General features: G+C 40.9%; 1 protein-coding gene across 1 annotated transcript in view; it reads right to left on the bottom strand.

The window, feature by feature from the left end:
* Cdh2 (cadherin 2) overlaps positions 1 to 26,728 on the bottom strand; it is a 221,976-nt gene that overhangs the window by 20,730 nt on the left and 174,518 nt on the right. The window contains exons 8-14 of the mRNA XM_027404378.2: positions 23,144 to 23,281; positions 22,291 to 22,476; positions 19,415 to 19,668; positions 17,499 to 17,641; positions 14,796 to 15,029; positions 14,257 to 14,490; positions 12,244 to 12,383 (exon numbers count right to left, since the gene is read on the bottom strand). Coding sequence (XP_027260179.1) covers positions 12,244 to 12,383; positions 14,257 to 14,490; positions 14,796 to 15,029; positions 17,499 to 17,641; positions 19,415 to 19,668; positions 22,291 to 22,476; positions 23,144 to 23,281 — 1,329 coding nt within the window. The remainder of the gene's footprint in view (positions 1 to 12,243; positions 12,384 to 14,256; positions 14,491 to 14,795; positions 15,030 to 17,498; positions 17,642 to 19,414; positions 19,669 to 22,290; positions 22,477 to 23,143; positions 23,282 to 26,728) is intronic.

Below are 26,728 nucleotides of genomic sequence, written 5' to 3'. Positions count from 1 at the left end.
TGGAGCCTTGTTAGGAGGGAGCTTAGCCAACAATAAAGATGCAGAAAGTGGTCCTCACAGTCATGTCCAGATCCTGCCATCTGCTAGTTTGCTTATGAAGCAGAAAGATTTTGTAAAAAATAATGATTTCAAGGGACCAAATACACCATGGTTAAATAATACTCTACTTCAGTCAGATGGTCAGGCCTGGTTGCCCACAGAGACCCCCTGGCACAAGCAGATAAAGAGCCTGGATTGGCTTCAAGGGGTTTTCTTGTATCTGTGCTCCATTCTCCTGTCTAGGCAACATGCCTAGATTCCAAATTCTAGTTCTTTTCCAAATTGTATATTCAGACTTTGTGTTTTTAGTAATTTGGTTGTCATATTGAGTCCCTGGTTTTTAGCTTTGTGTGTGCACTCGATTTTGCAAGTCATATTTAAACATTTAATTGGATCTTACCCTTGGTCTGCTCTAAAGACTAACTACCAGTGGCTACCTAGTATGTGACAGCTTAAGTCTTTAGATTTGCTGATCATACACAGGCACACTCACAAAAATATTTGTGTGTCTGAACTCCAGCACAGTGAATAAGAGCAAGTGTCACAGGCCCAGGTCTGAAACTGGAGGATGCTGCACTGCCTACTTCATAGGCAAGCCAGCGACACATAGTGACTGACACAGAACACTTATGCAGTAATGGCTAGCATTTATAAAACCACATGTCAGGATCTCATGATGAAAGAAAAGTTATTAGTTGTGTTCAACAGGTCTTATTGGTACTGAGGAAGGAGGTTATTGGTTAGCAATCAAGGAAGGAGGCCCAATGAAATTCCTGAATTGACTTTCTGTGAGTGCTGCCAAATGCCAAATGTCCTAGATGATGGGAATAAACAATAACTATGAGAAGTCTCTGCAACTTCATTGCTAGGGCCAGGCACACAAGCTCTGCATAGAGGAAGACCTAGAAGCTGGCAGGGCACAGCACACAGTAGATTCAGCCTGGATTTCCAAGATAAAGGGCCATGAGGTCCTTCTTGAGGGGTAAAGTTAAACAGGTTGGTTAAATAGCACTCCAAGAAGTACATTGTAGGGGAGCTGCAAAAGCACTGGCTGTCAGCTCCCCTGCAGTTCAACATGCAATACGGTGGAGCAATGAGAGGAGAAATTAGGCTATGGTATTTGCCAATTCCCTTGTTAATATGACAAAATATCTAACAAAAGCAACATTAAGAAAAGTTTAGCTCAAAGTTTGAGCGTATAGTCCACCATGGGGCAGGTACACACAACAATTGTTCACACTGTATCCACAGTCAGGAAGCAGATAGAAAAGAAGACTGGTACCTAGCTCACTTTCTTCTTTTCATTCAGTTTGAGACCCCTGGCCCATGTGGTGGTAGGCCTACCCTCCTCAATCCAATCTAGAAACAACCTTATGGATATGCCAGAAATCTGTAAATTGGTTTCCATGGTAACTCTAGATGACATCAAGTTAAAAGTCATCACAGGATCAACCACTAAAATGTCCATTCCTAAAAGTCAGATCCCAGGTCATGACCATGAACTCTGATGAATGCACTTTTGCTGTTGTCAAGATGCTGGGAAGCTACTCCAGTGCTGCCTCAGCAGATCTAATAATTACTTCTGGATCGCTCTGGTTCTTGAGACATGAGCTACTAAAGGAAGCTCATTCTAACTCTGCATGTATTTGTGATTCTTACCAAGATTGGGTCATACGAAGAGAATTCTAGTCTCGCAGAGAAGACCAATGTTTTCTTCCATAAGGAAAGCTGGCCTCCAGGTTCCTGGTGCACTTGGCATATCTCATCTGCATGAGCTGTAGTATCTGCTTTATCTCATCTGCGTCTGGAGATGAATATCCCCATGCCATGTCTGATAGGCCAGATGTGTGCCAACTCCAGACAGAACACGTCAAAGATTTTCCACACATAAATACCTAACCCGTTTTGACAAAATGCCACCAGATTTCTCTAAACCCATTTATTATTCTTCCCAGGTATGTGGCCGACGGGATATTCCCAGGGATTTGGGAGCATAAGTGATGAGTTGCCACTTGTAGGCCTATACCTTCAATCCATACAAATCATCCTTCAATGACTGCAATACATGTGGTTAGGCTAGTGATGGAAGGCAGACATAGAAAATGGTGGTACTGTGAGCACACTGGGTCTCTCAGGAGTGAGACACGCTTCCCTAACCCTCTTGGCATGCTCATAGCCTGACACTCAGTTACTGTTAAAGAAATAAGAAATGCATTTTATGGAAGCTTCCCTAGTCAGCAAAGTCATCATGTATGACAAAAGCAAACTTATTTTCAGTAATAAATTGGTGGAAATATATTGTTGGGCTTTCTTTCTTCTAAAATCAACAGCATAGAAAACTATCCTATGCATTCAGAACATTCTAGAGCCTTCTCACAGGAATCTGTTTTTGATCCTCCAAAGCCCAGCAATTAACATATAATATAATCAGGGTCTGCAGAAACAACCAACCACTAAGTACAGGCTAATGATATAAAGCAATAAGGCTACTCCAGTACAAAGGAGAAAAGGGAAGACTTCCTAGAACGTGCTCATCTTTCTTAGAGAAAAGCATCTGGTTTCTAGTGATGGATCCTGTTAAAGTGTGGACATTTCTAGGTTGCCCCATTTTCAAAAAGGATCAGGAAACAAGAATTTCACTGGATTCCCTCCTCCATGGTTTTGAATTCTTCAATCACAGCCATGAGTGCAGGGCATACATTAATGCTTTACTTGGTAAAGAATCCACCTTTCATATACGTCCCTCAAACACATACACACACACACACACACACACACACACACACACACACACACACACACACACACACACACACACGGGAACCACTACAGAGGAGGTGGAAAATTGTTAAGAGACAGAGGGCAGAAAGAACAGAGCAAAAGAGTGTCTTCTGGACAAGAAGGCACCATGGGAGCGATGGACTCGCTAAGGGTTCTTGGGGAGGACCGGTCATTTTTATTCAAGGATATAGTCCTTGATAGGCTGACCAACTCATTAGTGAAAAGCTTCTGCACCTGATAAGCCTCTCTGCCGAAGCAGCAATCCAAATCAGACAAAGTCAAGCTGAATTAGAAAAAGCCCACATTTAATGGATACAACACTCCCAGATGGCCTTCCAGCCCTCCAGAGAGGAGACAGGAAAGAGAGACTGGAAAACCACTAGTCTATTTTCTGGGGGGCAGTTTAAATACCCTGTGAGACTCCCTCTGGGGGAGGGAGTCATCATTTGGCAGGCTTTGTGAGATGCAGCAGGGTCTGGAGAGAGATAGGGGGAGGGGGCTTAGGTGGAACTTCCCCCATAACATCCCAGACTCTTTGGGTATATAGATGCCAGGGGCTGGGGCAAACAAAGCTTCCACAATAGCAATCAGGTAATTTAAAAAACAAATAAATGAAACTCTGGAGGGTATAGAGTTGGGAGGGGACAGTGTGAGAGTCAAAGTTATATTTTAAGTTTTAATTACTGTGCCTAAGAGATCCATAAGACAAAAATGCCTCTAACCTGTAAGCTCCTTGCCCAAAGACAGAGAGTTCCTGTAATGCTGAGGCTATTGTTTTTATCCCCTAAACAAGTTTGTTTGACCCATCTGTATCAGATGTACTTGATCACATGTGGACAGGAGGTACACGGCTAGGCAGGAAATTCATCAGGATGTATGCCTGCCCCTGATTGGATGTAATGGGAAATGCAGTGAATTATGGGTTTGCCTTTTTAAGCCCATACAAAATGTGACTAGAAACCATTTTCTAGGAACCAGAGATGGACCTGGCCAGAGTCCATCCTCCTGGCCACTATCTGAATAAATATTGCTTCAAATTCAGCTTTAAATTCTGTTAGTAGTCTTATTCTTCAACAGTGGAATTAATAGGGAGGAAGGGGGTAGATCTGGGAGGAGGTGGAGGAAGAATGGAAGCAAATGCAATAAAACTGCATTGAAAGAAATTCTCAAAAGTCCATAAAAATTATCACATTGAAACAAACAAAAAAGACCCATCTAACAGATACCAACAAAGCAAGACAAAACCTAGCTAAGTGCCCCAGCTGTCTTTAAAATCTAGGAACTCAGAGAGTTCTCAGTCATGGAAAGTGAAACTCAGTGTGTGACAAACCCAAGCAGTACTGGTGCTTATCGTGTTCAACACAGATACAGAAGGAACAGAGCAGCTGGTGGGAGCTTAAGACAGACCTGGAATACAGTGAGCAAAGAGAGCCAAGAACCTAGTAGTCAAGAGAGATCAATGTGGAATCCTCAGTTCTTACCAGGGCCTTGTCACACCCTGCTCTGACCTGTGTTAGCTAACTCTGCCATGCTCACCAAGGCTATCCCTTAGGTTCTGGTGGGTTCTGCTAACCAGTGGTCATTAGTGGTCTCCACCATTAACGGCATCACCTCTAGGCCCAGACTAAGAAAAACAGCAGCAACTGTGGCCCCGAGTGAGAACAGCAACTTTTTCCAATCAAAATTGAAGAGGACACTTAAGATTTCTGTGGCCCAAGGCAAGGATAGGACACCTCACAGATGAAGTCCACAACATGAGTGTGTTGAAGGGACCAGCTCCCCATTTCGGCAGCCATGACATTAACATGTGCTCTATGACCTTGTCTTAGTCACTAGAGGTTAGGTGCCTGCCTCGTGACAAGGAACCAATCAGAAGTTAGCTGGTAGTGCTATGCTTTATGGCTCTGGGTGTGCTTTACTGACAAGCACACAGCAATGACGCAGAGAGCATAGCAACCACCTTGGGAGGGACTATGGGCCATAACAACCAGTTGACCAATCAACACAGGGCAAGCCCTCCAAGCCTGGAGGCACACCCATCCTGAGCCTGTGCATACCCCTAGACACTCCCCTTACGCTGCCCTAGAAAGATCTGTACGCAGCAGCTTCGAACTGTCTTTGCTAGCCATCCGACATGGCGGGTGGATCAAAGACCCGAGCTAACATGGGGTTAGTTCGTTAAACTGCAATAAAGCCTCATGCAATTTGCATCAAGCTTTTGCCTCCATTCTGTGATTGGGGTGGCCGCGGTCCTGGGCTAAGATTCTGGAAGGCTCAGCTTTCCGAGGGTCTTACAGTGTCAGTGGCCTGGATAAACATAAGCTTTGTGGAGGATGTCACAAGGTATGTAAACACTTCATCTTCCTCGTCCTCAAATGGACATTTAATCCTACTTCATTACTTTCCAAGACTGAATATTTTGTTTACTCTGCCTTACTGTTCTGAGTGAGAGACCAATACGAACATAGTCACAAACTTCCCAGGTTCATGTCTAACACCTATCATAACAGCAGCTTAAACACTATATTGATACACACACGACAGCTTTCACTGTGGTAAAGAATGAAGCTACCTGATAACAGTGATGTGGGTAAGAAAGGGTGCTTTGAAGAGAGCATCAAGGATGCTGTAAACATTAACTACATTCAATAAATGTTGGAGGAATTATTAGAAGAGTCTAAGCCTTAAAGAGGAGCAAGCATCTGCTTCCCACCTGGGTGTTCAAAGGGGAAGGACCCAGGGGATGGGAGAAACGCCCCATACTGTACATTCTTCCTGATTTTGTTAGAGATGCCGACACAGAAGTACTAGGCATAGAGATCATTGAAAGTGATACAGGATCTGTGGCCAGCTTGGCTGGCCGAAAGGGCACTGAAGGACATTTACTAATGAGGGTAATTAAACATGCCTTGATAACCAGCAAAGCCTGGCTGGTGATAGCAGTCAGCCAGATAAAGAAGGAGTCTTACCCTAGGAAAAGAGACCAGACAGTACACTAAAAGGGTCTGTCCACCAGCCAACAGCTCCAGGCAAAGAGATAACAGGCCTGTCAAAACACAAGGGAAGGCCTCTTGCAAATGCAGTTTCAAATATGGCCCACTCTGGCCTTGACCATGACCACCCATACTGGGACAGAATATCTACAAGCTCCCTTCAATGTCTCCTATTTCTCAGATAAGGAAAAAGGCACAGAGTTCCTTGTCCCCCTTTCTTCTCTTAGGCCTCTCTTATTTGTTAAAGAACTCAGCAACCCTGGCAGGGAACTTCAACAGATAGAGATGGTAATCTGGGGAGATAAGACCTGCCCTTGTGAAGGGCTACTTTGCTTTGATTTCTTCCTAATCAGCTAGCTGCCAGGAAGAAGGCTGCTTTGTTTTGGACAGAAGAGTTAAAGCCTGGGTAATGTAGCCACAGGCTAAATTTGAGACATACCTACCATGTAGAAGCCAGTCTGTTGTCTCTTGGCTTCTACCCACTAGTGGAAAGGACATTTCAGACCTCTAAAGGTGGACAGGGAAAATGTGGTCATTTTGCTAAGATACCACAGAGACTTCATGTCTAAGACAAGCTGTGTTCACTTCTGGAGGCATAGTTCCCATTCACACCTTCAGTAGTATACATGCTCCTTAAAATGCACTTACCATGTGACAAAAAACAAACAAAACTAACACTTGTCTCAGACTCATCAAGGCCCCTGCTCCATTTCTGAGGTCTGTCTTTGCCAAGATCTATCTTCAAGCAACTAATAAAGATCATGAGTCCTACTCCATTGCCCATTCTACTCTCTAAAGAGAAGACTTGCTAACAAGGACTCCAGGAGAAACACAGAAAAGAGAAAACGCTTTATTTCAACAAAGCCTGACTTCTTATGAACTGAGTACAGTTTTCATAGGAAGGAAGAACATCTGGATAGAAAAGTGAGGATTCTCATTAAATCCACGGTCATAGGAAGGTCATTAAGTACTTCTGTTTTTCTTAAGGACAAAGAGTCAAAGAATCCATCAAACATATTTTGAATGAGGGCTAGCAAAACTGCTCCCTGGGTAAAGTTGATTGCCACCAAACCTGATGCCCTGAGTTTGATTGCAGAGTTCCACACAGTGGGGAGAACTGACTCTTGCATGTTGTCCTAAGATCCTCCCATGGCATGAAGGCCATGGCATTCGAATGACTCTCTTATCCCTAATAAATGCATGCAAACAATGTTTTGGAAGAAAACAGTTGTATTTATTTTATCAGATAGCAAGACAGTAGGAAGCAGCAGTAATTTAAGAAACTTGGTAAAGGAACAAAGACAAACAGAATAAGTAGTGTAAAATAGTGGGGCACCAAACCACAAAATTACACATACATAATCATCTGCTATGAACCATGATTATCTTTCATTTAAGTTAATAGAGGATGAAAACATCCACATCTTCTACCCAATAGAAACTCAAGCACAGACAGATCATACATGTGACTGACAAAGTCATACGTACCTCTCATGATGACAGGCAAAATGAGAGAGCGTCTATAAAGGTATACCAAGTTGTGTTTGTAGGTATAGGGTTCATTCTAGTGAAAAGTAAGGTTTTCTAAATAGAATACAAAAACCTTACATGCCAGGAGCAATGACAGACTGGCTACCTTGAAAACTAAAATTCTGCTCATCTTAAGACATCATTAGGAGAATCTGAAGAACATGCTACAGAATGAGATGAGATCTGCAATGAACTTATCTGACAAAGAGCTATGTCTATCACATATGGTTCTGTCAGACCAACAAGAAAAAGACAATACCATAGAAAGAAGAACAGCAAGTTGAATTAAAGTTTCATGAAAGAAGATACAACTAGTCAGTAAGCCAGCAGAGATATAATGAGACCCATGGCATTAGAGGGGCTGAAGTTTAAGACTAGAGAAGTCAAAGTGACAATGAGATTGAGGGTGCTAGGCAACTCTTATCCATACTGTGGGTACAGAAGGTGTAAACTGCATAGGTACTTCTTGAAAATGAGTGGACTGGGCTCAAGCCACACACACAGCAGACACACACACACACACACACACACACACACACACACACACACACCAGACACATAACTATGTTGTGTGATATTTTGATTATGTTCTGACAAATAAAGCTTGCTGTCAGAGGGTAGGGTCAGCCACTAGCTGACCAAAGTTAACCATAGAGGTTTGGACCACTAGAGACAGAGAGGAGACAGGAAGTAGTAGGGCAGGGCGGAGAGAGGAGCTCAGCCCTTGTGGACTAAGGAATCATAGAGGTAGGAAGCAACTGTGCCCACTTCCCTGCTTCTCTGATCTTTCAGATTTTTACCCCTGTGACTCCTAATTATTGTTGATAAGGGATAATTAGATAATATTAATCATAGCACTCATAACTGTGAATTTGAGGCCAGCTTGGTCTACATAGAGAATTTCCGATCAGCAAGTGCTACTTAGTGAGATCGTGTGTCTAAATAAATAAAACTGGAAACATTTAAATTTTCAAGTCCAACAGAATGGATAAATAACATGTGATGTTTCTTACAACTGAACACTGAAATCAATGGCAAAATGAATCACTTCTACACTACATGGATAGAGCTTACAGGTGTAACAGTGAGTAGCAGATGATACACACAGAAAGTATCTAATGTATGTTGTTTGTTTACAATAAAGACAAAAATAAGTATTGTTAATCTATCATGACAGAAACAAAAATAATCTGCTGTTTTTTTGGTGTGTTCATCATCTGGCTTGGCGGGATCAGAAAGGAGGGCATGTTTACTCTAAAACTGCAGGGAACCATCTTTTCTTGACGGGCAATACACACGGTTGAGAATATTATTCATGTCCTAATGTCAAGAATAAGTTAGATTAGTGAACCAGTCACAGCTTCAGTAACCATATGCTGAGAACAAAGTGAAGCCTAGTTCCATGATAGCAGGAATAGGTAAGCACCCCCTTTTTTAACAGAAGACCTTTATCTCCTCACTCCCCAAGTAAGAAGACACTAAAAAGAAACAGCCATTAAAAGGACAGAACACCTGATCTCTGAGGGAGACAGCAGTGGCCATGAGAACATCTGTAAGCCGAGGGAGCTTGCTCTTACCACCAACTCCTTCCCTGGGCCTCTACTTAGAATACACAGGGGGTTCATCAAACAAGGTGTGTAGTAGTGTTGATCTGGGAGCAAGGGAGAAGTTTTAACAACTGCCAAAGCATGGGTGGAGGTGTTAAAAGGACAAGATGCTTGTTATGAAGCTCTTGCAGTGCAAAGGCAGCAGCCCCAGGACAATGCTGAGATCCTGCGCTGTTCCTGCCATTTTATGAAATTATTTTCAGTTACTATTATCTTTCTACTGAAGCTTTGCTGAGGTGGTTTTAGGGTTATACTTCCAAAGTGATAAAGAGTGTCTGGGCCTGGAGGGATGGCTTGGTTGGCAAGAGAACTTGCCATGAAAGTATGAGCACCTGAGTTCAAATCTCTGGCACTTATCATAAAAAAGCCAGGCATATAACTTCAGCATGGGGGCCAGAGACAGGTCAATCCTGGACGCTCACTGACTGGACTGACTATTTGAAACTAGGTGTCTGGCTCACTATGAGACCCTATCTCAAATCAGAATGGCAGAGAACTGTAGAGTTAGATACTCAACTTCACAACCTCTTCTCTGGCCTCTTTCTTGTGTGCATAAGGGTACAAATACCTGTGACTCACATGCATACATGCATGCAACACACACACACACACACACACGATAGAGAACACCAGTGTGTGTGTGTGTGTGTGTGTGAGAGAGAGAGAGAGAGAGAGAGAGAGAGAGAGAAAGCCTTACTATGGAAAGCCTAATAACGAAAGAGGGCTATGAGAGGATGTTATCAGTAAGGTAAATTAATTAAGAATTAAGTCACATGTGAAATTTTCAAACATAAATACATTTATATAAGTGAGAAACCCTGGGGTATATTTACAGAATCTCTTTAATTAGTCAGTATTCAAAACAGCTTTGCACACTTGAGTCAAGTTTTCAAGATATTTGAAACATGCCTCTCTCCTAAATGAGAGTTCAGACTTTGTATATCACAAACAGAACCTGCAGTTACTGGTTTAGAGCAATTCACAAGTCTTCACAAATGTACAAGGGGAAAGTCAGAGATGTAGTCCAGGTATGAATGTGCTCTGCTAAACAAAAGGCATGTACTAGTTCTTCTTTTTTTTTTTCTAGTTTGTGGATTTTCATTTTTTTTTATTTTATTTTCTCTTATTTTTGATTTTACGTATCAACCCTAGTTCTCCCTTCCTCTCTTCAACCCACTGCCTCCACCTTCCTCTCACCCCACCCACTATCTGCTCCTCAGAGAGGGTATGGTCTCCCATGGGGAATCAATGAAGTCTATCTCATCACCAAATTGAGGCCTGACCAATGCGCTCCTTCTTGTAACTGGGTTGAGCAAGGTATCTCTCCATAGGAAATGGATGGAAAGAACTAGATACAACCATTCTGAGTGAGATAACCCAGACCCAGAAAGACAAATGTGGTATATACTTATTTATAAGTGGATATTAGGCACAAAGCAAAGGATAACCAGACTATGGTCCACAACTCCAGAGAAGCCAGGTAACAAAGAGGAAACTGAGAGGGACACACATGGATCCATCTAGGAAGGGGAACTTGGCAAGATCTCCTGAGTAAATTGGGAGTGTGGGAGGGAGCAGGGAGAGTGGAAGGGAACAGGGGAGGAGGGAAGTGGGGAGGAGAACATGAGGGAACAGGAAAATCAAGTTGGGGTAAGGCAGAGAGAGATGTCAAGGAAAGAAATATCTTGATAGAGGGAACCATTACGGGATTTTCAAGAAACCGGGCACTAAGGAAATTCCCATGAATACACAAGGGTGACCCCCAGATAAAAGGCTAATGGTAGAGAGGGGGACTGAACTAGCTTTCCCCTATAGCCAGATTGAGGTCTACAGTAACTGTCAAACCATCAAGCAGTACCTGACTGAGGTATATGTAGAGATCTATAACTTACCACTAGGCCAAGCTCTTAGAGTCCAGTCCAAGAAAGGGAGAAGTGATAATATAAGCAAAGGGGTCAAAACCATGATGGGAAAATCTACAGAGACAGCTAACCTGAGCTAGTGGGAGCTCACTGACCCTGGACTGACAACAGGGGAACCTGCATAGGACTGAGCTAGACCCCCTGAATGCAGGTGACAGTGGGTGGACTGGGCAGTTTGTGAGGGCACTGGAAGTGGGACCAGGATCTATTCCTAGTGCATGTACCAGGTTCTTAAGAGGTTCTGGAAAGTGACAGATTCAACTCAGGTCCTGGAAAGCAAAGCTGTTCTTACACAGGTTAGTCCATCACCAAATGTACTCAAGGTGGAAAATAATTTATTGATGGTAAAAATCCCAGGAATACCAGGTCATTTCAGATTAATATCTCTGACATTTGTTTTAGAAAGTAGAAATGGTGTGACTATAATAACAAATGTATTCATAAATGCCTGTTGTGATTTCTCGGGAAATACTTCCTTACATTCCCAATCATTTCAAGATGAAATGCATGTATGGATGGCTGATGTAGGCTGTGATGCCAGACAGACCTCAGTTCAAATCCTGCCTCTGTGACCTACCTCTTACACATAGCTACCTAGTATCCAACTGAAGCTCATTTTGCAGTCATCCAAAGCAGAGATATTCTCAGTAGAATTGCCAGTTATAGATTTGAGAAGGATACGCAACGCATGTGGCCTAGCATGCAGAATGGAACTCCTAAATTGCTCTTACAATGTCTGGAAGGTTGATTTGGAGCAAAGCAGGACCCATGCTTTTCATGTATTACTTACTCGTTTTCACTCTTGGTTTGGTATGTACAGCTCTGTGTGTATATGGCATACAGAAGCAAACATTGTTTAATAGCAAGAAGAGAATTTTGTCATCAATCTAGCAACCACTATAAGCCAGGCACCAAGACAGATACTATAGATAAATAAATGAAGTAGATGTGGTCTCTAGATGCAAGATTTTCTCAATAATGTTAAGACTTTCAAAGGCAAATATTTGCTGGCTCTGCCCCTTTTTATGTCACCAGGAATTTAAGTCATTCCTGGAATATTGAATTTGCCTGGGAAGCATTTATAAAATAAACCAGCAGTGCTTTTTATACCAACCCTAGAGCCCGATATAGAAATTAATTTCATTTATATTTTAAATATCCACTGGGCCAAAAAAAGTAAACAATACAAATGTAAGTGGAATTGGGTTCAAGTTGTATGCTTCCTGGGTCAACAATATTCAATATTCACATAAAATACTGGTACTTTGTAAATAGTCAAGAAATGTGTGGATTTATGGTTAGAATACACCAACTAATTGTTATTGATTTTTTTAAAATACATAAATCCTAAAGATTTAAAATACTGCTCACCTGGTCTTCTTCTCCTCCACCTTCTTCATCATATTTCAAAATATTATCTCTTACATCATCTTCTGGGTCAATTAAAAGCTGCTTGGCTTGGCGCTCTTTATCCCGGCGTTTCATCCATACCACAAACATGAGAACAAGGACTGGATAGGAAGAGAGTAAACATACACAATGCTGTCATTCTGAAAGCCAGATATATAGAATTTCAATCTTCCACATTAATGATCGAAGGACCATGACACATAGTTCACACTGGTACTGATCATGGACCTTCCTCTGGACACAAAGAGCAGTCCTTTGCCAGAGCACAGACTGAACTCTATTCTCCAGTGTCACATGAACATGCTGGGTAAACCTCTTTGTCCTGTAGTCATGATCTACTGAAGGGACTATATGGTTTCTGTCTTCATCTTGGCTTGTTAGAGGATCAATATCCTAATAGAATGCCTCATAAACTCCAAAGACACAAGGCAGCAGTGAGTTAACTGTGACATTGGTCATTCATCATTATACTCCCAAATTCCCAGAGAAAGGCACTTCTCCTGGGAACAAGTGTTTGTTTAGATGGCTAGGGCAGGAAATGAGGGTTGGGTATGTAATTGGATTCTGGGTTGTTTTTTGACTTGTAGGGGCTGGTGTTTCTCTGTCATGCTATTCTGCATTTTCATCCCCACCCCACTGCAGCTATGAAGGCATGGGGATTGGTTTGAGCACTGAAATAATATTAGGCTTTCATCCTTCACACTCAATGCCAGGTCTGAAACCATAAATTCTCCCAAGTTGATGTTAAAATCAGTGCCAATTCATTTTCCTTCAAAATGCTAGTGTCACTTTGTCATGGCTGAATCTATCATCCCTATGTTTGTCTCGATAAGGCTGGCGTGGTTGAGAGTGAACACCCCCTCCCCCTTCCTGAACACAGATCTAGGAATAAATTCTGTCTAAAATCTGAGCATATCAGTTTTCATCCTGAAACAAAAAGATTTAATGACTCCTATTTGAGCACATTTTTATTATTGGCCATAAAAGTAAATATCCTCCCTTTAAAGCCAGATACATGATCTCATTTGCCATTGTTCAGGGCTAAATCTAGCAAGTGGATTATTAGTATAGCATGCAGGTTTCAAATTATAGCCAAAGCAGTCTCCACACAGGAAGTAAAAAATGCTCAGGCTTCTATAGTAATTGCTTAGAAAAAAAAGGGATGGAATTCTAAATTACCAGAACACTTGTAAATGGAGAAAACATAAAGGAAATGGCCAACATTTTCAAGAAAGTGATTGGTGCATAGCGTGATCACACAATAAACTGAGTCCTGCTGCTATTCTACAATAAAATACTGGGCCCAGGCAATTTATTCTTTTAACCTGAATGCTTAGAAGTGATTCTTAAAGTACTTTCCGGTGGTTAATTTCTTGCATTCCACTGAACCAAAGAATGCAAAGTGTCTTAAAAAGAAGAAATTCCTTAATCTACACTTATGCTAAAGACAGACGATTTACGGAGCTATGTAATCATTTCTACTATCAAATGCCCTGTGTGTGACGTATAATCTCACTATTTTGTGCAGCCCTTCAGAAACAAATACCTTGATCTTCCCATGACTGGAGCAGGTTTCTGACTGTACTTTATATGCAGGGAAGTGAAGGAAAGCAATACACCTATTTTGCTAAATCATCAATTATGTGCCATAATTCATACTCAAGTCAAGATAAGTTCTCCAAGCTAGGACTGCTTAACATTTCTCTGAGGAAAGGGCTTCCTGTGGCCTCCAGCAATCAGCACCAAAAAGTGATTGAGAAGGTGTGGGAACACAATCCTAGCAGCTTGCTGAAAACAAGTCAGCACTCTAAATGATGCTTGTTGCTTTTAGGCTAACGGGACTTTGTCTGCTTGCATTATATTGACGGCATGGTGCTCAGGAGTCCAATAGACTTGCTCAGTTATTTTGATGTGGTCCCTTCCTGAGCATCCTAGAAGTAGATGGCATCACAGCCTCCAGGACAAAGTACTCACTTAGCAGGATGATGATACAAAGCAGAATAGCAATGATGGCACCAGTGCCCAGCCCGGCACCTACAATCCTGTCCACATCTGTACAGTCTCCATTGGAGTCACACTGGCAAACCTTCACACGCAGGATGGAAATATTGGACTTGGGAGGATTCCCTGAATCTGTAATAATGATGGGAACTTCATAGATACCAGCTTCCAAAAATTTTATTTTTAAATTGAGTTGAGCAAAATCACCTATACAGAAAAGAGAGAAAAAGAAAACAAATTTGACAGTCAGTACCTAGTAAGATTTAAAGAAAAAACATCCACTACTTTTGAGAATGTATTTCATAACTGTACCCCATTAAACAATTCACAATTTTGCTGTATTGTGAAAATTGTTTTGTGTTTCAAGGTCTTTTAATATCTGATCTAAACCCTTAAATAGCACTTAAAATATATTTAATGAGAAGATTATGAAGTATGTAAAATTAATTTCCTATACCAGGGTTCCAAACTACTTAACTACACATCCGTTCAAGTAATGAACCTGTTCTTACCATTAAGTCGGGTGATGGTCCAGTTTCTTTTAATAGTCACTGGAGATAAAGGAAGATCAAAAGCAAATGGCCCAGCATTTGGATCAATGTCATAATCAAGTGCTGTGATGTTAATTGAATTGGGTTCTGGAGTTTCACAAGTCTCAGCCTCTTGAGGTAACACCTGAGGGGCGTTGTCATTGATATCAAGTAAATAGATTTGCAGTGTTCCCGTTCCACTCATAGGAGGAATTCCTAAAAGGAGAGAAAAGTCATAGTTTAGGGCAACAATGTCTCAGCCGAGGCTCAATTCTTATGTTTTTGAAGTCTCTTGTCCCTATCACTGTATCATATGGGAAAATGCTCACTGTCACAGGAGCTGAATGGGTAGGCTTTGGAACAAGCTCGATTCTTATTTCTCTGCTAGGATTACGCTGAACTGTTGGTGCAGCTATTCAAGCTGAGCATGGAGCTCAAGCCTTCCCTTCTCTAGCTGTCCATCACTCTGGGCTCATGAACACTGGACTCCTCCAGAACACTGAGGAATGCCAGAGGAGCAGGGGGGCTCCTGAGATTATGGACCCCAGCCTCTTGGTGGAGATCCAGGACATGTATGATTGGAGGAGAGTTCCAAAAGCTCAGAACAGCTGTAATAATGACAACTATTTACAGGCAGCTGAGAGAAGACTTGGTCTTGGGAACATATACTCAGTCAACCACACACAAGAAAGGACTGGGGCTGCTCGTTATACACTAATGCATGGTATTACTATGCAGGAGTTTTAAACAGGGGAGAGACCTCAGTCTCTGCAAACTGCTCATGGCATACTTTAGAGTATACAAAACTGTGTACACCAGCTCTGCCTGACTGCAAACCTGTTCTTATTGACCCTGTAATGCTATCTCTCCTAGCACATGTGATTTCTTAGTCTGGCTTCTGCAGTATTATAATATCCACATATATCTAAGAAGTTTTATATGTGTGCATTTATATACCTATTATTTTTATTTATATGTGTTTTATAAAGTTTCATACACTGACTCCCAGAAATATGGCTGAAGGTCATGGAACTTAGGAAGGTGTACATATCCACAGTCCTGAGAAGGCAGTGGACAAAGAATATAAGAAACACAACAGATCAGAGGAGAGAAGCACTGATGGGAATAGTGTTTTACTCTCCTTATGCTATCATCAACACTAGTTGCTTGATCGCTTGAGTAATGTTTACATGTACTATTGCTTTAAGATAACTTAACAAAGCAGGTGACAGTGAAGCCATTTATAATAAGGAAACTAAGGCCCAGCCAAGTTCTCTCTTCTGCCTTGTGATTAGTAAGGTTCACCTGTGTGGCTTCACAGTGCCAGACAGCTCAGTTCTCTCATTGCAAATACTCTTCCAATTAGAAGCTATACACCTCGTTAAGTGAGAAGCCTGGTTGTGCCTCAAAACCAACAAGCATCATGTTACTTTATGAATCTTTCAAGTCTCTACATGATGGAACTTTAAGTTCCAGTGGAAAGGAAAGGGTTGTTTGCATATGTTCAGGAATCCTTCCACAGGCATTGCCTAGTGCATTTACCACCCCTATGGCAGAGGCTGGTCCTGCAGATGTCCAACTCTAAATGACTGATCAGAGTTCCTATATTAGAAAGGATACAAAATACTGCCTTGGTCTGTTGCCAAGCACATTTTTGATATTCATTCATTGGGTCTTATCACCACAACGTTGTAAAACTGCACATCTTGACCACCAATTTGGAGTTTATATTTCTTATATTAACACATCCATAGCTTAACATTAAACTATTTAAAAAATATGATAAGGATTCCATTTTGAAACTATTCACCATGACAGAAATATTTCTGTGAATATTAGTTTGTGCCAAGTACTACTTTAAAAGCTTCATTTGAACAATTATATCTAACTCAAAACAGTACAAATTAGCTATTAATACCATTATAGCTTTATTTCACAGCAACAAAAAAGAAATAGGGTTGAAACAGTATTATTAACTCCACAGAAAGAAGAGATGGAGGCTGGGCATATGTGAAGCTAGCAAAGCTACCACTAACCAACTGTGACTCAGCAGAGATCCACATGGGGAAAATGTCAAAATATATGTTTTAAAACCAACACCTTCATAAATCTCCTATAATCACTTTCTGTATAGGGACAAAAACAAGTTTCCTAGCACATTACAGGAAAAAGACAGTGAATAACACTAGAGAAAGGGGTGACTAAAAGAAACAGAATGAGAATAAATAAATAGCACATTCTGGGAAGAATGATGATAGACTTTGCCTATAGCACATAGGACATCCATGTATGTCAGGGCAGGAGAACAAACACAGAGAGCCATGATCACAATGCCAGCCATGACGTGTATGCAGACAGTATTTCTTAGAGATGGCAGAAAAGTGCTTTATAGAAAACTGGTGGAAAATGGGAAGGGAAGTCAGGACTCCAAATCTTCGGAGCTTTAAAAGAATAAAGATCATACCAGGTGGTGGTGGCTTACTCTAATTCCAGCACTTGGAGGCATAGGCAGGCGGATCTCTGTGAGTTCAAGCCCAGCCTGGTCTACAGATGGAGGTCCAAGACAGCCAGGACCACACACTATATAATTCAGCACTGCAGAAGCTTCAATTTCTACATAAGCCCAAGAGGTTCTACTCTCTTTAACTCACAAGGAAGATCCGACACATACACTTAATTACATACCATTGTCAGAAGCAAGGAAGGTAGCATTATATATGTTGTTTTTTACATTTGGCGATTCTCTATCCAAAACAGCAATAGTAGTGATCTGCCCATTCACAGGGTCTATTTTCAGCCAATTGGCAGGATCAGATAGTTTTGTGTATCTACAAAATCAAAGTGCAGTCACTTAAGCATTTTTGATAAGAAACTTAACAAATAAAACACATGTCAATTTTTACAGGTTTAGTTACAAAAAGGCAAAATCTCCATTATTCTGCATGGCTGTAGATGATGGCCAGAAATAGAATTTTCAGGAGGGGAAGTATTTCTGTGGCAGTGCTTTTGGGAGGTATGTAAAGGCCATGTTCCATTTTACTCTAGAAAACTCTGCAAAGGTTTAGGGGTAAGACCAAGTACACAGTCTCCCTGGGGTGAGCTGAGGCAGATTTAACCAATCTCAATTTCAGCTCTTGCCTACTTCAATACATAATCAAGGTGCTGACAATATGGCTCCAATATACTTTCAGAGCCCTGTCATACAGAACATGGGGGAATCAGAAGCTAAATTTCATATGCCAAAAGATTCCTAAAATGCCTCACCACCTTTTCATGGTGGACACAAAGCCTCACCAGAGAGCTTCCACAAAATCTCATTCCTACCAGGATTCCCCGTTTGGGGCCAAGCCTCAGATCTGTGTTCTCCAAAGAGCCCCATGGGCTTTTCACCTGTATTAGCAGATTCACGTGTTTAAACTCCTTTTAAAATGTGAGTTGGGCTAAAGTTTTTAAACTCAGATAACTAACACAGATTGGAGACACTATGTATATTTTGAGAGGCAAAATCTACAGGATTTTAATGCACATATTAATTAGCCATTTAAGTATTGTGACTTCCATATATGGAGAACTGTGGAATCAGAGCAGTTATCTGTTAGCAGCCTTTCCAAAAGAGGTTAAATAAATTAGGAATTAATTTTAAAAATTATCTTCAGCTGCTACAGAAAATAGTTGCATGGGGTACACCCTGCCAGTCACCCACTCCTGCATCAGGATGAGTTAAATTTTGCTGAGGAAGTTTTTAATTTTTGCTGGAAATTTTTACAAGTACATCTTATGGGTTCATTGTATAGGTATGGGATACATCATTTGCTGTCCCATTTTGGTTTGGCATAAGTTCTCACTTTCCTGGACACTTGGAGAAACAGGAGTTTATAATTTCCTGGGGGTTCCCTGTTTACTTGCTTTGTTGCTTTTTGATATGTTTGATATAAAAGCATAGGCTAAATAATGAGTACTTTTAATTCAAAAGACACAGAGAGATAGATAGTTTTTTATCTTCTACTAACACATGAATAGTTTCACTTTTAGGCTAATAAAGTCATGGATATCCTGAGAAAAAGATACACCAAAGAGTTTTAAATTGTTTTGAAAAACATGCATGTCAACATGTGACCTTTCTATGGGTGCTGAGAAACTGAAGAAGCCTATTATTGTAGAAGAATTTTTTTAATGGCAGAAAATACAGAATGTTATCTGCAAAGCATGGCAATGTTAGAATTAAATCATCAGTTTTCTTAGGAATTCAGCCCCAGGTAAGTTACTCTAGTTCTAGTAGATGAGCCTACACCCATGCACATATAGATAAATAGAGCCAGCCCATCTCAGTGGTCATAGAGCACATGAAGGTGGGAGGGAAATGTAGTGGAAGAAACTGGAAGGAGGTGGAGGGGAGAGACTAGTGGTGGATTTGAACATATGCGTTAAATTCCTAAAGAGTAAGTAAACATTATATTCAAAATTAAGAAAGGAGAAATAAAGTCATATTATCTTCTGATCATTACTTTTGGTTGTAATGGATGTTACAGGGTGAATTTACTAACTTGCAGACAGGGCACAGAAGGGAATCTAATCCTGATACCACTGTGGTGGTTTCATACCTGATACTCTGTTGCATATATCGATCGGGGTCCTGAGCTGTGAACGTGGTCAGCATGGTGCCTGCATGGAGGCCTTCTTCTTGGCGAATGATTTTAGGATTTGGAGCAAAGTAAGGGTTTTCATTGACATCAATAACTGTTACTGACACAGTTGCTGTTGACTGGGGTGGGTGCTGAATTCCCTTGGCTAATGGCACTTGATTTTCTGCAGCAACAGTAAGTACAAACATCCTATTTGTTTCAAAGTCAATTGGCTGGAAAAGAAAAAAAAAATGGAAACCATATTTTTGCAGAAGTAAGAATATTTGCATTCTGCCATTCATCTGTCTATGAATCCTGTTTCCAAAACATTAGCTTTTACCCTTCAGTGTAGCATAACACTCTTCCCCAATATCTGAAAAACATGCAGGAATGTCTCATTGAAACACATCCCAACAGAGAGATTTATGTTTCTTCATGTATGGGATTGCTGCATGGATTAATTTATTTAGATGGCTGTGGAAACTTGATTATTTTTTTTTAAGAAATCAGCACTGAAAACAAAAGCTACGAAATAATCTGAGAATAGGTAAGAACACAAAAGATTTATACTCTCAAATGCTGGGGAAAGACACCTCTTATGCAGGAAAACCTTTACTAGTTAATGATGAATTAAAAACAAAATCCAAGAACAATACAATATAATTGGAAAATACTACATAATTTTAAAAAATGAGGCCAAAACCTTATTCAGTTTAAAAATGTCTTTCAGGGCTGGTAAGATGGTTCAGTAGGTAAGGGTACTTGCCACCAAGCCTGATAACCTACATTTGATACAATGAAACTATGATGGAAAGAGCTAATTCTCACAAGTTATCCTCTGATGTCCCCACACATGTGCCTTGGCACTGGAACTGTCCTTCCCATCCCCCAACACAAGCAATCAATCATTCAATGTAAACAAAAAGTATCCTTCATAAATTAAAATACAGACTGTGGAGTGAATGACACGCAGTCATCTTAAAATAAATGTTCTATAGGTAGACTTATGCTTTTTTTCTCTTTACTGAGCAAACCAAAAATCTGGCTGTCTTCCATAATGATGCTGAATATTTTGCAGGTTTTTAAAACTCCCACATGAGAACACTCTAGATGATTAATGCAAAGCACAAATAACCCTTTATGTACACATTAACTTCAAGAGAGAGAGAGTCTCACTGCATCCTGATATCACTAGAATGCTGTAGGGATTTTGGTCTGAATTTCCCTGGGTAACTTAGAAATGGAAACAGTGTTTGGTACTTAACGGGGAAGGTCAGACAGTATCTTATACTGCCACTGGTAGTCTAAGAATGACCAAGAGCTGAAGCTCACAAGTAAGCTATGTGATTAGTACAGAACACAAGAGCATCCTACCCTAGACATTTTCAAATGATCAAGTCCACTGCAGTATTCTCTTGTTCTAGAACCTTTAATTCAGCATGCCCACCTAGAGTGTTTTAAACAAGACAGGAAAGAAGCAGTGATGTTGTAATATGTCGGATGAGTGGTTTCCCTTATGCACTTATGTTAGTGATGTATGTACAGTTTGAGTCCTTTCATGTGTTTCAATCTCTTTTGTCCTTCACAAATATGCAAGCACTTGGAGGCTGTACTCTAACCCCACATTCAGCAGGAGGAACCCAAGGTTCTCCAAGGCTAAATAAGTGGTGATGGCCGCACAGCATTCCTGGGCAGGGCTGAGATGCAAAACAGAAATCTCGTTCTGGGCCAGGCACCAATGTGGCCTATTCCCTATGTATGTAGGAGACTTCCAGGCCCAACTCTTTTCACTCATGTGGACACGGATCATAAATCCTGCAAGAAGTGCTTTGACTGACCATTTCTCTGTCAGGCAGACACACAAGTTCACTTAAAATGATGGGACGTTTACTTGATAGGCTTTTACGAGATGTGTTTGTTACCACTGAAGAGATTTTGCTTTGTGCCTGCCACCATATGTTTCTGTTTTGTCCTTTAGACAATTAGATATCAGAAAGCTAGTTTTGTGTTTCGTTTGCTTGTTTTTGTTTTTTTTTTGTTTTTTTTTTTTTTTTTGAGAACAGTTTTCTTTTTGTAGCCCTGGCTATCCTGGAACTCGCGCTGTAGACCAGGCTGGCCTCGAACTCTCAGAGATCCTCCTGCCTCTGCCTCCTGGGTGTTGGGATTAAAGGTGTGTCACCATGTCTGGTTAGAAAACCAGTTTTTTAAAGTCATGAAAATAGAATTTTAAAATAGCCATGTAAATGGAAAATATTTACAAAATGTAGGCTCTTCTGTCTACTTGTCCCATTTTCTGTGATTTTTCTTGTGTCTTTTGATTCATTCACTAGCTGCCCAAACTCCATGAGATTAGTAGCCATTGAAGCCCTTCTTGCATCCCTTCTTCTCCCACCCCCTTGCTATCTGTCCAAACTCCATGACAATAATAAGTATTGCACCCCTCTTGTCCTCTCTCCTACTCCTCCCCATTCCCTGAAAGGGACTGAACTGAGACCCGGAGGTGTGTTAGGCAAGCACTCCAGCTATCCACCAATGGTTTCACCCTCAGTATGTGACAGGCCACTAATATATCAGCTGCATTCAGTTCATGTTGCTGAGGCCCCCCCAAGTCTTCTGACTGGTAAATCTGCCCAAATTGATTTTAATTGTAGTGGTAACAGAAGAATATTTATGTTATCCTCAATTTCAACATAAACTGAACAGTAACACATAATCTACTAAGTAGTTAGGAATTCCAAACTTGTAGGCATTTAAAATAAAATGGTCCCAAGATTCTCCAGCAAAGTAATGGGAGAGGGCACAGGCTGGTGCCTGCTGAGTAGCTGCTTGAGGTCTGTGATCCAAGGGACACTTACTTTTACCACAGTGACGAGCCCATCGTTGCTGTTGGGGTCTGTCTGGATGGCAAATCTCCCTGTAGGGTCTCCACCGCTGATTCTGTACACTGCATTCCAAGCCGGGGTGTGGGGCTGATCTTTGTCAGTGACAGTTAGGTTGGCTACGATGACTTCCACTCTGTTCTCAGGGACTTCGCCGTAGAACTGTAAGAAACACAAACCTCAGTCCGAGGTGAGATGTGGCCCACTGAAGGACAAGTTGCCTGATGACCTCATCACCCTAATTTTACTGCCCCATTAAATCTTTACGACTACACTAAACAAGGAGCTAGGTACATGCTGGTAATCACCCAGTTTATGTCTCACTGGAAAAAAAAAAAAAGGTGCTGGAACATTTTTCAGCCACCAGTGATTTGGTTTTTTTTTTTTTTAACATTATGCTTCAGTTTCATTAGTATTAAAATTAGCATCCACTTGTGAGTATCAGTGTGATTAATGTGCGGTCCATAGAAAGGACTAATACATAGGAAATAATTTAACTTGGGATGGAGGTAATTACACGCTGGAAAAGTAGCACAAATCAGGCATGTATTTCAGGCATCTGAAATACTGTAAGAATTTTGTTACCACTGCACCAAGCTCTTTGTTGCAGGCAGTGTGTTTTAACTTCTTTATCAATAAGTGGATGGTGATGAGGAAGTAAAGCACTCAGGTGCCTGTTTTAATGCTCACGTGACAGAAACATCAGAGTCAGTGGCCATTCCACCAACAGAGCAATTTCCATGTCTATCGATGCATTTATTATTCATAACAAAACTTCTTCCAAATGGCCCATGGTGCTGAAGTTGTTTGAGAGACAGGTTGTGCTTACCGTCATGGCAGTAAACTCTGGAGGATTGTCATTGACGTCTGTCACCGTGATGACCGCCGTGGCTGTGTTTGAAAGGCCGTAAGTGGGATTGCCTTCCATGTCTGTGGCCTGAATTATTAATGTGTACTGTTGCACTTTCTAAAAAGACATAAAGATAACAAGTTAAATGACGCTAATTCCTCAAGAAGACATAACAGTTGTTCTGCACAGGGCTCTTTATTAGCCATGGCGAGCATGGTGCCCTTCATTCTGATTACCATGACTTGCAATTTCCCATGTGAAGTTTACCTTAACTTGGGAAACACAGGTCTGGTTCTTGTCTGAGGAGATTTAACTGTGTATATTCACTCTGACTCCCAAGAAGGAATGCATTGAACACATTGCAGATGTGTGAAATTCTGGGCTGAGCTGAAGCTGCCATCTGGTTTCAACGTTTTCCCTTTTGCTACAAGATTTCTAGGGAGTATTCCACACTTTTGGGGTCTCGTATGTTACTCTCCAAGTATAGGGCAGCAAAGACAACAAGGAAGCAGAGAAAGGAGGAAGGATATGTAATTCACAAAGTATGTCTGCCTTCCCTTAATATTATACATATACATATTTTCTGTTATACTGTTATAGATATTCTTTCTGGATATAATTACTGGAGAACATTTTCCCCACTCCTCATTAGTATTAACTGTTCAAAATTAAGTAAGAGATATATGGTCCTTAAAAAAGATCAAAATTTGGAGCTGAAGACATGGCTTAATGGTTAAGAGTGCATTCTGCCCTTGCAGAGGACTGGGGTTTGGTTCCCAGTGTCCACAGGTTGATCTACAAACATCTCTAATTCTAGTTGAAGGGGATGTGATGTCCTCTTCTGGCTTTTGTGGGCATCAGGCATGCATGCAGTACACATATTGTCACACAGACAAAACTTACATGCACATAAAATAAATAAATACAAAAGTGTTTTAAATTCAAATTTAACTGAAGGGTATACATGTAAATGGTTAGCCCTGGAACACAATAGTGTTTAATTGAATAGGTACATATGAAAGGGTCAGCACTAAGATACAAAACACAGTGTCTACTGTTTTGAGCATCACCCCATGGGGATAGAGACACATTTACATTTACATTTAGGTGATTTTTATCAGGCAAGCACCCATTACTTGAAAAGTACAGATCAGCTATTTTAACAGGGAGCCAAATGAAGCTGTAATGCATGTTCACTGGAAGTCTTGCGACTATCCTAGAAATCTATATTGCCGGATGACAGCATTTTATGTTTGTGGAAAACCTAACCAAAAGCACTATCTATAGTCATGTGGAATCTCTGAGAAAATTGGCATAGAATAAAAAGGATCATATTCCTAAATGCTAAGCCATTCTGAACAACAAAACACTCTTCTTCATACTAAACAAAACAAGTGTCACTGCAAAGTGCAGTCCTCTGGTTCTAAATATAGCTGACATTATAAATGCCATTCTTAAGGGATTCCTGCAGCTTGGAGAAAAAAGCACAAATTGTGGCTTTTGATGCAGTCATTACAGGGAAGAGCAAGCACCACAGAGAAGTGGAATGGAAAGCCAACCTCACCCGGGAGACTTTAAACACTGTCCAGTTGATTGAATGCTAATCTCTAGCAGATTTTTACTTTAGTTCCCTTATTTCTTCCTAAAAGGGAATATGCCATACTTTTTAACTAGAAAACACTTCAAATATGTAGTGCAGGATGCACCATTTTAAGATTTTATAGCTTACAACATTGCATTGCAATCCAGAGTGGGCTGTACATTTCCTCAATGGCTTTCTTCTCAAGACTATACCTTTGGGGGGAAATCTCATGGGGTCTGACCCATGAGAATGAATTACATACAATTAATGACTGCCAGAGAAAGAGAGAGAGAATAGGTATCTCCCAGGGATAAGCCCCCAAACTAGCTACCCAATCAATACAAAGTGGTCAACCCTGAATCATATACACACAGGTAGCACTAACGGACTCAGCAGGTTGTACAGGTATGAATAACAATTAAAGAAATTGGCCATCCATTTGAGGAGTGAGGTGGGGAGAAGCGAGGGACTGGAGGGAGGAAAAGGAAAGGGAATATGATAAAATTATGCTTTAATCAAAAGATAAATCTTAATAGATGCTCATTGTTTTGCCCTTTCATAGGTACTGTGAAAACTCGGGACATTCGATCAGATTCTCAATGGAAAACTATGAAATAAAAATGTACTGTGACTAGTGCTGAGCGACAGTTCAGCAGTCAAGGACCTGGGCTCAAATCCCCAAACCCACATGGCAGCTCACAACTGTCTGTAATTCTAGTCCCCAGGTATCTGACACACTCTTCCGGGCTCGGGAGTTATCAGACATGCATGCAGTGCACAGACATGCATGCAGGCAAAACACTCATACACAGAAAATTAAGTAACATACTAAAAATGTAAGATGGCTTATGAGATGCCATTTGTGTAGCTATTACAGTTCTATTAACAATGAAAAGTCATTTTCTTTTTAATAATATTATAACACACACACACACAAACACACACAGGCATACAGTGTTTCTATCGTCTATTCTAAAAAGAACACAGTATATACAATTTTAGATGCAGCTGAGATGTTTGGATCGATTGCTAATCTTTGAAAATTTCAATTGTTTCAAGCTAGCACTGAAGCCCTGACTCTTTACAAGAACGTTGTGTGAGTGTAGTGGTATACACCTGTCATCCCAGGACTTAGAAGCTGGAGCCAGGAGGATTGTTTTCAGTTTCCAGACAAATCTGGACTATAAAATGAATTCAAGGCCAACCTGGGCTACAGTGGGAGAGCCTGTCTCTAAAACTACAAGCAGGCAAAACTTTAAAAAAGGATATTGTTATTTTTTAAATACTGTATCTATTAAAATCAAACCACCCACTTGATAAATAACATAGTCTCCATGCTCAAATGCCATGGTGGTACAGTGATCTTGCATTTGGTAAGGGTGTTGTGCTAGCTTTTGATTTCAGCAATTTAACAGTCCAGAGTGCCCTGCCTGATTTATGCCTGTTTGTCTGACACAGATGAGTGACATTTCAGATCCCTACAAGGACTATAGCTTCCCACCCTCGAAGTGATACACTGGATGCGGGAATCCTGCTCCAAACCTTTCTCTCACTTCCTGTTCCAGATGATATAAGCCCGTTTCTCCTTTGCTTATTTCCACCCTCACCCTCTGCTTGGCGACATGTCCATTTTAGCAAAGCTACCTGTGGTCATTCATTTATCCCACACTTTTTGCATTTATAGTCAATGCCACCATGGCCTGCTCCATTGATATGTCAATTCTTCTGCCTATAGCAATTCTCCACCAGGGTGACTGTGCCCAATGAAAAGATCTTTAGTGTAACAAATTGGGAAGTATCAATGGCATATCATGGATACTGGCTAGGGAGTCTGTGGAACATGTGCCAGACAGACCCTACATCAAGAACTAGTTTGAAGTGCTGGTGGTACGTAGTTGAGAAACCTTGTCCTTGAACAACAGCCTTCTTTGTTCTGGGTCTGAAATTTGAATGGCTTGAAAGTCAATTAGCCAAGGCCTTCT

This window comes from Cricetulus griseus, chromosome 2 (assembly GCF_003668045.3).
Source record: "Cricetulus griseus strain 17A/GY chromosome 2, alternate assembly CriGri-PICRH-1.0, whole genome shotgun sequence".
NCBI lineage: Eukaryota > Metazoa > Chordata > Mammalia > Rodentia > Cricetidae > Cricetulus > Cricetulus griseus.
Note: the sequence above shows the minus strand (reverse complement) of the source record. Positions and strands in the feature narration are given on the sequence as shown.